This window comes from Oculina patagonica, chromosome 2, assembly GCF_052425735.1.
Source record: "Oculina patagonica isolate OP01 chromosome 2, crgOcupat, whole genome shotgun sequence".
NCBI classification, from domain to species: Eukaryota; Metazoa; Cnidaria; class Anthozoa; order Scleractinia; family Oculinidae; genus Oculina; species Oculina patagonica.
This window is the reverse complement of record NC_135759.1, coordinates 3,082,557-3,094,351: the sequence shown is the minus strand read 5'-3', so window position 1 is coordinate 3,094,351 and position 11,795 is coordinate 3,082,557. Positions and strand designations below refer to the sequence as shown.

The 11,795-nt window shown below is 38.2% G+C and overlaps 1 protein-coding gene and 1 long non-coding RNA gene across 4 annotated transcripts in view; one reads left to right on the top strand and one right to left on the bottom strand.

Moving 5' to 3' along the window:
* Positions 1-11,795, bottom strand: part of LOC144642641 (uncharacterized) — a 34,728-nt gene that overhangs the window by 18,381 nt on the left and 4,552 nt on the right. The window contains exon 2 of the long non-coding RNA XR_013568757.1: positions 9,821-9,882. This is a non-coding gene — a long non-coding RNA (uncharacterized LOC144642641). The remainder of the gene's footprint in view (positions 1-9,820; positions 9,883-11,795) is intronic.
* Positions 2,488-11,768, top strand: LOC144642618 (ras-related and estrogen-regulated growth inhibitor-like). 3 transcript variants are annotated; one of them, XM_078501637.1, is made up of 5 exons: positions 2,488-2,615; positions 4,360-4,479; positions 9,493-9,549; positions 10,107-10,180; positions 10,785-11,768. In XM_078501637.1, exons 2-5 carry the CDS (start codon positions 4,380-4,382, stop codon positions 11,202-11,204), a joined length of 651 nt encoding a protein of 216 aa, XP_078357763.1. In that variant the 5' UTR covers positions 2,488-2,615; positions 4,360-4,379; the 3' UTR covers positions 11,205-11,768. The 3 variants fall into 3 exon arrangements, with proteins under 3 accessions (XP_078357763.1, XP_078357762.1, XP_078357764.1); XM_078501636.1 differs by lacking the exon at positions 2,488-2,615 and adding an exon at positions 4,127-4,243; XM_078501638.1 differs by lacking the exon at positions 2,488-2,615 and adding an exon at positions 4,250-4,270.

The following is an 11,795-nucleotide window of genomic DNA, read 5'->3' as shown; positions in this document are numbered from 1 at the left end:
AAAAACAAAAAAAAAAAGGAAAAAAAAACCCCCCTCAGAATATAGAAACCCCCAAGCGAAACGACCCTTTGCTAAACTAAAATTTTTCTCGCCTTTCCCCCCCCTCTTTTCTTAATGTGTTGTTCCTCTCCTGTTATTGTGGATGTCAAAAGGTCATAGGAAGAAAAATAGTTCTAATGTATTTTGCGCACCTCGACGACGCGCGAGAATTCTCGTGTAATGGTTACGAGATTACAGCTCGCGCGTGAGACATACGTTCCCCATGTTTAGTAAATAAAAGGAAATAATTTTAATTAGTTTGTGACTTGTTCCTTCCTTGTGACTTGTTCCTCCCTTAGCTGCTTTGCTAAGGAATGAACGGTTACCTGCTCACTTTTGTTTTCTGAACGAAATATTCTGGGTGTTTCCTACGTTGTTTTAGAGGCATACTATTGTGCGCATGTTATGTCCTCGATGCTAGCTTACTAGGGCTGTTTCTTTTCCATAAAAAGCCCTTTCCCTGGATAGAGGACTCCCGTATGAAACAGACAGGGATGCTAGTCGGAAAATTTGAATCAACCCCTAAACGAGACTAATATGGGCGTGACTCAAGCTTTTCTTGACCCCCAAAAGATACCATTTTTCATGCATGATTAGTAGACCACCAAAACAGTTTGACGACGTTTTTTTTTTTTTTTTTTTTTTTTTCATTTTATCACGTGCAACCCTTACACGAGACCTCGAGCACTAAAAGCATTGGCGCTTTGTCCTAAATACCCTAAGTGAGACCAAAGTCTTAAGCGAGACGACGGGCATCCCCGTCTCCTTCATACAGATTCCCCTCCTCAAGGGGCGTCGAACCCTCATTTATTCAGGCCGGCACTACTTTGTAAATGTTTGTCAATTTTATCCATGTGTGTTTTATATCCGAGTTTAATTGCCGCTGTTGTTGTTTTAGAGTAAATTTCTGATTTTTCGTACCTCAAATCGAAACAAAATTTGGTTTGAAAAATCGGAGAAATCGAGAAATCGGGGTGACATTACAGTATTCGAATAAGTGAAGGAAAACTGCTTTTGGTTCCAGTTATCAGGAGGTACGAGAAATCGAACAATAATCAAGATTCCACTGCACTTTGCAAAGGAATTTCTTCTAATAGCTTCTCATTAAGGAAAGGTCACAGTGTGTTTGTATATTTTTAGCACTCTGTGTTGTAATTGATAAATCAGGTGTTTCTGAGTTATGGGGCCAATTTGCAACTAGAAGGCTTAGAGTTAAATACAAGCATTTCAGATTCTGAAACCTCTATTTTCATTCGCCCGATTTAAGGTCAAACATAGTTTACTTTGCGCAATGTTCCAATACTGATTTAAAGGATGCTCGAAGCAGCTTACAACTCTCAATTCAAATATACCTTAACAAGTTTCCAAGTTTCGCTTTGACAAGTTCCAGTTTTCATTTCACCCGTACAAAATGAAATAACGCCACTTCTGTCTCTTTATCAAGAGACTGGGCGAAATAAAATCGTACCCAGATCTCACTCTGTCTGACGCTGAAAGGTTAAGCTCAAACCGCCCCACTGGAATCTTCAATTTGCTCTCCAAGTTCCAGCTTATGTTTTTAATTTCAGAGTGCGATTCCTAAGCTTTGCTTATTTCCATCTTGGTTCTGCTGTTATTTTTGTTATTGTTGTTTTTACTTTTACGGCATGGTTTTTCTACGTGTAGGAATTTAGCGTTTAATTGCTGATCATTAAGAAAGGTTAAAATGTCACTGGATGTTTTTCGTATACGTTGACTATAATTGAAAGAACAGGTGCTTTTTTCGTGTAATACGGTGGTCAATTTTCTAATAAAAGACGACTGCAAGACACTGATAGCAAACTGAATATTTCAGATAATTTCTTAGCAGCTAAAATGCGAACTTTCGACTCCTTCCTGATCTGTTAACAGTTATTGTGGGAATTTTCTTCAATTTTCTTACAGTATGCATTACGCATTACAATACTTACTGCTCCTAAAATGAAGTTGATACAACAAAATTAGAGCTATTTTTGATCTAGACAACATATTAGAGGCGTTTGTTCATCTTATAAAGACATAAATTTGTTTGGAAACTTTTTTCTAAGAAGTTTAAAAATATACAGCTTTTAACTAATCCAACACTTGTTTGATTGTCTACGGAAAAATCCCAAAGGTTAACAAAAGTGTGCCCCTTTCTCCATTTATGTAGCTCAAGTATGATAAACTTCCATCGCACCTCATGAGCCCTTAAACTGAGAAAGGGGTTAAATAATTTTCTCTGTACTTGACATTTGATAACGGAAGATTTTGAAATACATTTCAGAATAAATATCAACGCTAAAAATACATGACGTTTCGGCGACGACATGTCACCATTATCAAATGCAAATTTTACATGGTACAGAACGATATTGACATTTAGATCGTTATATAAATAACTCACACAACCTGACATCGATCAAATTTGTAAATGTGTCACAGATCTCGGCAATTTTCCGCAAACCATGAATCACTTTCTAATTTTAAGTATGCTTGATACACAACTTGGGATCATATGACTTACGGTAACAACTCTCGTATCGGAGAGAACGTTCTACTGAAGTTTAACGCGTAAGGTATGCTTTAATAGTTTATTACCTTATTTTTAAGTAGATTCTTCTTAGATCTCAAATTGACAACGCCCTGCTAATGTTGTAGAACGCTTGCATTTTTACGTAATTGACTTAGCCAAAAATAGCACGATTCATAAGCGATGGTCTCCGTTAGCTTTATGCAGTTCAGGTAAATGTAAACAGCTTAATTTTCAGGACGACATTTTAAAAAAATGCCTTCTTCACAATTTTTCTTCCGCTTGTGGTGGCATGTCTAGATTAGAGCGCCGAAGGTAAATTATTTTTTTTCTGAAATCTTCAACATTTTCGCCGCTTCATGTGTGGTATGAAGTAATCGATTGTTTGAGTCCCATATTTCGTTTGGGCATGCATTTTGCCGGATTTCTACTGGAAAAGTAGCTTTCAGTTTTCGAATGGAGGTAGAGTAGTAATTTTTGAAATGCTAAGGCCCGATACTTCCGTGGTTGGAAACGAGACAAATTTGCAAGACAGAATGGCACAATATAGTTCAGTTTGATTTATAAATAGATAGGGTCAGTGTAAATTACAGTAAACTTTAACGAGGGGAATGTAAAAGGTAATAGTTTGAAGCACTTAAAACGAACAAGCATTGCTGTTCTTTCACTTATTCGAGAAGCAAGGGAAATGCAAAGAAATGTCCTTTTTTGTTATGTTAGCTTCAGAAACAATTCCCCTATACAATAACACACACACACACACACACACGATTGAATCAATTTTTTTTTCTACTAACTGGAGCGGAGCAGTGGCGAGGTAACCTTAAATTCAATTTTCTCAGTTGTTACGATGGGCATTTCTATCACTTTTACTGCTTCCTTTTGATCGGAATGTGCAATAACAACCAACGTTGGTCTTACGCAGCAATATCGGATTATAGCGATTTTGATCCTATAACACTAGAGCACTAGATCCTATAATACTTGAGGCGATTTGCGGTCTCTTTGAACTTATCGCTTTAATATAAATACGATCACTGCAGAAATACAACCGAGTGTTTCGGTATTTAGCAACAGTAATAAAAAAGTTGATAACAAAAAAAGTGTTAATCCCCGTCTCGTGTGCATGCGTGTACTCGGGTTTTGTGTCGTCGGATTGGCTCGTGAGCTTGCATTTGTTCGTCACGGACTGGCTCGTGTAATCGGCTTTCCTAGTGTGCTCGAGCTAGCTCTTGTACTCGGGTTGGCAGCGTGGACGAAGGAACGAGCACCGCAGCCTAAATTATGTAAAAAGATATCTGGATAAGTTTTCGTAAGCAGCTGAGCAATAAATTTAAACAAGCTAGATGTGTGTATACAGTTGACTTAGTTCTTTCCTCGCCTCAGCGAAAAATTCCAAGCATAAAAATTCAACGAAGCCAATTAAAGAAAGAGGCGTGACCACTGACAAAACGTCAGAAGCGTGTCACGTGAGCGTTAACTGTCAATCACACCCAAACATGTTCTTCATCAGTTAGCTTGGCGATCAAATAAACACTTAACCGGTTTGGCCAGCTTCCATGAGAAAAATAATACTCACTTGTAGACACTCTTTATACGGACCAATTTGAAATAATACTGCAGTTCAAATTGACTGTCTGAGTGAGTAGAACCTGATTAACGAAAGGCGAAAAGGTCATTCAAACATTTCTTCACTACAAGGTTCTTCTAGTCAGACAATCAAAAGGCAATTATTTTCTAGTTAACGTTTTATGTGATATTTGTTTAACGATTTTTTCATTGTGTTTCAGTGCTGGTTAACCATAAAGCAATGATGAGGCGTAAACGATCCTGCTCCGCACATGCACATCAAACAAGCATCATGAACGTGCACGCAGTGGTACTGGGTTTGGATGGCGTAGGGAAATCGGGTATGTTTGCTGTTCTATATCATTGCCACAACTGAATCGACCACAATTACTGCCACTGTTTTAGTCATGTATTTACTAAGGAACTCTCACTTGAATTGGAGACCGTGTACTAAAGTTTCCCGGTACATGTGAACAAGAAAAAAGCCTCAATTATCAGACCTTATAGGTAAACGTTGGCTACAATTCTATATTGAGACAAAAGACAAAAAAAAAAAAATTCATTACAATGATTTCTTAAGGCATAAGTCAGGCGAAAAGGCCAATAAAAATGATATTTCAAACTTTTTACAGTTAGATTACCTCTGAATTCTGATTTGCAACAGCACTTGCTCTCTAGTGAAATACGGAAAACTGACAAGGTATGGAGCAGAGTGTTTAACGGTTTTTATCAAGGCTAATAAATCAGATAAAAGAGAATGGATCAGTTCAACTCAATTGCAGAATCTTGTAATTACGTCGTTTTGTAGTGTATTTCACAATCGAGAACTTCAATTCAGGAACTCGTTCGAGTGGTTAACAATGTCTAACACTTAGACCAATGGCATAATGAAAAGAAATCACTGTATATCGAGAACACAAGCTGCGGTACCAACATAGCAAAAGAAAGGAAAACAACAGGATTTCGGCGTTCTTTTTATTTGTAGTTATCGGTACGGCATCCATCTACAGGCCTGAAATATCAACCGCAAATAAAACTGATCCAAGATCGGTAACAAGGTTTGTATCGATCGTTTCCTAATATTTTCGAGATAAAAATCGCGGTCTTTTTTAAGGAGTGCTAAGCTTGTTGACGTTTTTTCAATAGGCCCAGCAGTTGCGTCCTTGTGATAAAAAATTTTGGCACCGATAAGGTAGTGTGATTATCCAAAAGGCAACCGCCGTATCATAAAATACGCCTCCAAAAGTTCTATACATGAGGAAACGAAAGTACCTCTTCTTTTTTATTGACTTCGCAGGGGATTTCTTAAAGGAATCGGGAAAATGAGTCTAAGTGTTTGTGCAATGAACAAGGAGCATATTAGCCTGAGGTAAACGACAAGATAGAATTAAAGTAACAACAGTAATTAAATTAGTCAATCTGATGACTAGGTCTTTTAACGGGGCGTATGTAAGATTCTGTCTGCATAAATGGAGAGCAAAGTTCGTGTACTCCATTTGTTAACTCTACACTCCTCATAGTGGGATATCAGTATAACAGCCGTCATGATAAGTTAGTTAGAAATAAAGTTGGTTGACGTTGGCTAAATTACATAGACTAGCTTCCTCTTTTTCGCTTTCTTAGCGGTTCAAAAGAAATGCACCTGATGGAATTCCGGATGGAATCTCAAATTCACTCTTTATTTGCTCGCGCAAGTTGAAACGAACTGTAATCTAAAGCTTATTTAGATAAAACACTTAGATATCAGCCATGCAGACGCCTATAAACGAAATAAAGGTCATCCTATTAAAGGAAAAAAAAAAAACGTTTTTGAAATGATCTAGACACATGTTAACAATAGTTAATAGATTTTTAACAGTACACCTTTGAAGGTCTTTTAGTTGTCCATCAATTTTGAAATCCGTCGACCAGGCGGGGACTTCCAGAATAAAAAAAAAGTATATCGACGTTAAATCAAAACTCGTGACGGCTTTGACACTGAAACCGCTGTCTAAGGCTTTATATTTTCAAAGTAATCACCGATGAAAGCTTATAAGACACTTATCCGAATAATAAGTTACTCTAGAGATTAACTGCAATGACGGGTTGAAAATCTTTTTTTCAAATGATAAGTGTCAATGGCAGACTGCATGTTACGTTATTAACTCGAGTACTACAGATAGCTGACATGCCTTTTTTTTTAAAAAAAAATGATATATTAATACACACGAGCCTTCATATGCATGAAAGTGTATAGTCTATGTAAAAATAAACTACATGTACGTATACGCGGAACTATTTTATCTCATGCCGCCTTTTCGGCGGGGAAAACTTTGGAATCCGGACGCGGCAAGCACAATGTGGCGGGAAAATCAAGCTACCGCAACGCGTGGAATACCGGGGTGGAATGCCACAGACGTCAGAAAAAAAATTTATATTTTTACGCATTTTTTTAAGCTAAACAACGAATACAAATTGTGTAAAGAAGAAAAAAAAGTACAATCAAAGTACATGTACAACTACCGCGCCCGCGTTGTTCTCGACTACTACCTACTTGTTATTTGAAGTTCAACTGAAAATGTTTGACCGACAAGCGGAAAAAGATGATAATCCGTTTGTCACTACAGCCGGTATTTATTGTTGTTCTTGTTTTATATAAAAAAAATTGAAAAGACTAAGAAGAGATTCGAAACAAAAGGCTTAGGTTCTTTGAAGTCGGGTTCACACCGACAATTATACCTAAAATACTCCGATTTTATGAAATGATAAATTATTGAACAGAACGTGTCCCGTGGTAGGATGCCTGTTCTGTTCTTTTAATGATCTGAAAACTCCGCAAGGTTCCGCAATAAGTAGTAAATAAAATATGAGCGGGAGACCTGTATGGGCGTTTACAATGGCAAGCCGATAGGCGAGCCATTGTAAACGGCCATACAGATCGGACACGAATATTTTATTCTACTTGTGAAATGAAAACAATAAATTGAATGCAAAGTTTTGTTATGCGAATCAGTAGAGATCTGTATCAAAAGTTAATGAATACTAATTAGCTGAGTCTGTATCAAAAGTTAATTCTATTGTTTGATTTCTATTGGGGTTTATAGTTGTGTACATGTGATCTGAATACAGTGCTGGGATTGGTTTGCACCCTCATGAATAGTTAATGAATTTGACAATGCCATTTAAACTTTGGCAAAAACATTTTTGAGAATCAAAAGGTGTACCACCCACTATAAAATAATTTCTTCCAAAGCCTTCTTTATCTTTGCAAAAGTAGGAAGTAAGGTCAAAAAATCACGTTTCCAAACTTTCAGACGTATGGCAGTTTTAGAGATACAATTTACACAAATTTTGATCTTTTGCGGACCATGTAATGTATCAGTCTTCCGCGAGTCATCACCCCCCCCCCCCCCCGCACCCCCGGCCTCGTCTGATCATCCCCGCTGGGGCCGTGCTGCTGCCCCACCGTCGGCGTCTCGTGGTCGTTCTCGGTTGCGGTCCCTGCGGCGTCGCTCGACTGTTACCTTTTCCTTCACGTCTTGACTCTGGCCTTTTCCTGGAGATGTCGTGAAACTTGTACTTACATTACGTCCAATACTACCGCGCTCGAGGTCCCTTAGTTGACACATTTTGTCAACGTCTGCCCGACCTGGCTTCGTTCGTCTCCCCCACTTCTGGGCCTCATTGGTCATGCCCGGGGTGCCCGGGGGGGGGTCTCGCTTGGAATGACTGATACATAAGTTATCAGCAATAGGGAGGTGTCCGTTTTGTAGAGCTGTCCTTAAAAATATAAAGTACCTATGCATTACAACAGTGTTGTTTAAATGTAATCAGAACACTTGTTTTGCTACTCGGAAAAATCTCAGAAATCTAAATAGCTGCAAAAAGGAACTGTCAACAGTGCTAAACAATATCGCTTCTTACTGTGATTATGTTGTCTATGTTGGCTATTCAGTCAACCTTTAAGTAATCTTACAGATCAATTACTGTTATTTTATTTCGTTATCATCCTCAATATGTTAGGAATCCTAACATGCTTGTTATTTTCTGAATACCGAGCCGTACGTGTACGTGATGCAGGTTGACTTTAACGATCATCAGGTTCAAGCTTCTTTACTTTATTTTAATTTTTTTTGTACTAGGCGGTCTTAGTCATTCTGCGTGGTTAGTTAAAAAACCCAAATGAGCAATCGAAAAACTGGGAGTGTGATCCTCATCTTCTAATAATGGCCATGAAAAATTGGCCATGCTACCATTTCTTTATTTGATGTGGGTGGACACGGTGTTTTTCGTACATACCCAAATAAAGGTCTTCCTTATGACCCTGAAAGATTGATATTAACACAGAAAATTTTGAGGTAAATTTTTCTTGAGTCGGAATGATGGAGGAATCATGATAGTCTCCACCTGGTGACACAGTCTGCCAACTTAGATGATTGGTTCACATCTCACGAGGAGTTATACTGGAACGTCCCTGACTGTTATCAAATTGATAACTTGAAACAATGCAATTTTAACAAGGAGCTGTCAACATGCTGAAAATGCCAATTTGTAACAATAATGTGATTCATTATTATTCAGTTATCACTTTGTGAAGAGACAGGTAGTTTTGCTATGCGATCGATAATGTTCTATTTTTTGTTATTATGGATGGCATGTTAAACAACGTTTAAAGATCTATATGAAAGTATTCCAACATTTTAACCTTAAAAGGAGATGTAGGATGGCCTGAACAATCATCGAATGTCTATTAATATAAGACATAAAGATTGTCATCCTTCTTTCGTTGTTGGTGTTCGGTCAGGTAATACCAAAGAATGCTTGGTGTGTGTCCTACTTGGTGCCGAGAAACCGCCGTGTGTGTGAGACAATAAACGAAATCATGGCATCATTTTAATAAATGTTGAAATGGTTGAAAAGGGTAACGTTACTTTTCATCATTATAATTGTCGACGTTCTTAAAAGCAAACGCCAAAGCTTTAGTTTAAGTGTATGACACATTAAACGACTATTGTAGTTTGTATTGTAAGCGTGTCAGAAAAATTTAGAACCTTTCATTTAAAAAAAATGCAAATCTCAAGTTCGTAATTAACAACAATTAGCTGCCAACAAATCATTTAACATCTTTTAACATCAGTGTCTCTTATCAAAATAAAAAAAAATCATGGTAAAAAAATCAGAATGTCTGCTAACTGAATATTAAAAGATTTCTAGCTTAGAATATTACTAATAATTGCACGTACAAGTATCTCGATCATACTGTTTCGCAATCCCCCGAGAAGTAAACCATTGACTTCCTGTTATAATTCACTTTCTGTACAAAACAATGATTCATTCTCTTTTAACTGTAAATTAATTGGCTTGTTTTATTTCAGCTCTGACCGTTCGATTCCTGACGAGGCGTTTTATTGGGGAATATGATGAAAGCTTAGGTGAGCGTCTTTAGTAGAGTTCCGTGGCAGATCTAAGGTAGTAGCGCGCCCCACACACATTCAGCCATTTTTCTAAAAGAATAATGCTATTTTTCCTCCATCCCTTCCCCGTTCTCCTATGTTTAAGTAAAAAAAAGTAACCTTCTTCCCTTCCCTCCCCCTTTTATGCCTGACAATTGCTTTAGTCCCTTTTTCGGATCCGTTACTCCAAGACCATGGGATCACAATGGGGAATTTTGCCGCACCCTAAATTATCGCAATTGTGTCTAACCTTTACAGTCCCGCTTTTCTCTGAACATCCTGGCCGATGCTCCTTATTGCAGAGCTCGAAACCTGAAGGCGGAAGGAACTATTAGTCAGAACTGTTTTCCAAAAAGAGTTTTCGATGTCAACTTTCAACTTTCAGTACATTGATAAAATGTCTTCTTGACATTGTGCTCGGATATTTTAACCAGAGTTAAGTAGATACTTTCACGACTTTGTCAGGATTGGGGTTGAAGGAGAAGCCGCACGATGGCATAAAGAATGGTGCTTATTGACTTTCTTATTTTTTTCAGAGATGACATACAGACACCACATGACACTGGACGGGCAGTACGTGGCACTTGATATCATGGATACAGCTGGAGAGGTAAGCACTGATAAACAAGGAAACGTCAGCGTCCAGCCTTGTGGCCCATACAGGCCAGAGCCTATCCCGGTTTCTGTAGCATGAAGCGACTAGGAGTATTGCTACTCCCCCCGATGGGATATTAGTCTATCACAGGGTTACCCCTCAGCATTAGTTCGTCGGTACCCATTTATACACCTGGGTGGAGAGAAGCACTATGAGAGAAAAAAGTCTTGCCCAAGAACATCACACAGCGACCCCAGACAAGGCTCGAAACCAGACCGCTCGATCCGGAGTCCGTTGCGCCAACAATTGGGCCACCGCGCCTCCCAAACTGACAAATAAACAGACAAACAAACAAGCTCGTTCCCATCAGAGCACCAAGGACTCGGACTATTAAGAGTTACAATTGAGTGTCGGTGGTTAACAAACTTCTGCTCAAATTTGATTGGCTTATAATCAAAAAATAAGCACAGTGCACAATCTCAAAAAATCGGCAATGGTCTCAGAGTCCGCGTGTTTGATTTTGACCAAAAGAAAAACGGGATCTGGGTACGAGATTGGCAAAAAAAATTAAGAAACAATGAGAAGTTTTAATTCTTTTTTTCTCCTTTTTTTCACCCAGAACACAGAAGAGAAAATGGAAAAATGCGCTTCTTTTGGAGACATCTTTTTCATTCTGTACTCCATCACCGATCGATTCTCATTCGTGGAGGCGAAGCGTTTATGCAAATACATACGAAGAATAAGAAACAATGAATGCGTGCTTGTTCTGGTTGGTACTAAGAAGGATCTGAAACGTCACAGAAGAGTCAGCAAGAGCGAAGGACTGGGGCTGGCCAAGGAGATGCGTTCTGTATTCTGCGAGATTTCAATTTCAGAGGGATTTGTGGAGACGAATTCTCTATTGAACGACTCTTTGAGGCTGCATTTGAACAAGAAAACAGGGCAAGAAAATGCAGACAAGGAAAAGTTGAATCCCCTGTCCCGGATGAAAGAAGGCTTTAGAGGAATTTACGCAAGAAGGAAGTCATGTTCGGTCTGATGCGATAACAAGGAGCTTCTAGAAAAAAGAATAAACAATAACACAAGTCAGCGTAATTGTTAAAGCCACAGGGTCAACATACACATTTCCCTTGCCAGTCTTGATACCGTCTTGTATAGAACCGCATAATACAAAATAAACTTGCTTTCTTTTTAGCAAGCAAAGTCAGGTATCAATGTAATATTCAATGTTGGCTTCCTGGCCTTCGAGTCGTGCTAAGCTGACATTTTTGAGGTGAAAAATAAATGCTGACTGCTTTAGTTTTAATTCCTCAAAGCCTTCAAACATAAATCGAGTGCCCAACTATTGCATCACCTACACATTCATCAGGAAATCGTAGTGTTGTAGATTTAGAATTTAGCAATAATGGCTTGTATGGCGCTGCAAATGCACACTCCTGACATTCTAAGCTTTCCAAGGATTTCAGAACCCGAAAATTTTCTTAAAAAGTTTTCTTTTAAGTTGTAAAAATAAATGTAATATTTATGGCGCTGTAAATGCTTTTTGGTAGACTACTGTATCGAATATTAATTTCAGTCATTAAATAAAAGAGAAAAATCTTTGTCACAACAAAGAATCTTTTTTTCTTAT

Excerpts from the sequence above, each read along its gene's own strand:
- LOC144642618 (XM_078501637.1), top strand. The coding sequence starts at position 4,380 with ATGATGAGGCGTAAACGATCCTGCTCCGCACATGCACATCAAACAAGC. Across the intron at positions 4,480-9,492 it reads GGATGGCGTAGGGAAATCGG|CTCTGACCGTTCGATTCCTG; the intron begins GTATGTTTGCTG and ends GTTTTATTTCAG. Across the intron at positions 9,550-10,106 it reads GGAATATGATGAAAGCTTAG|AGATGACATACAGACACCAC; the intron begins GTGAGCGTCTTT and ends TATTTTTTTCAG.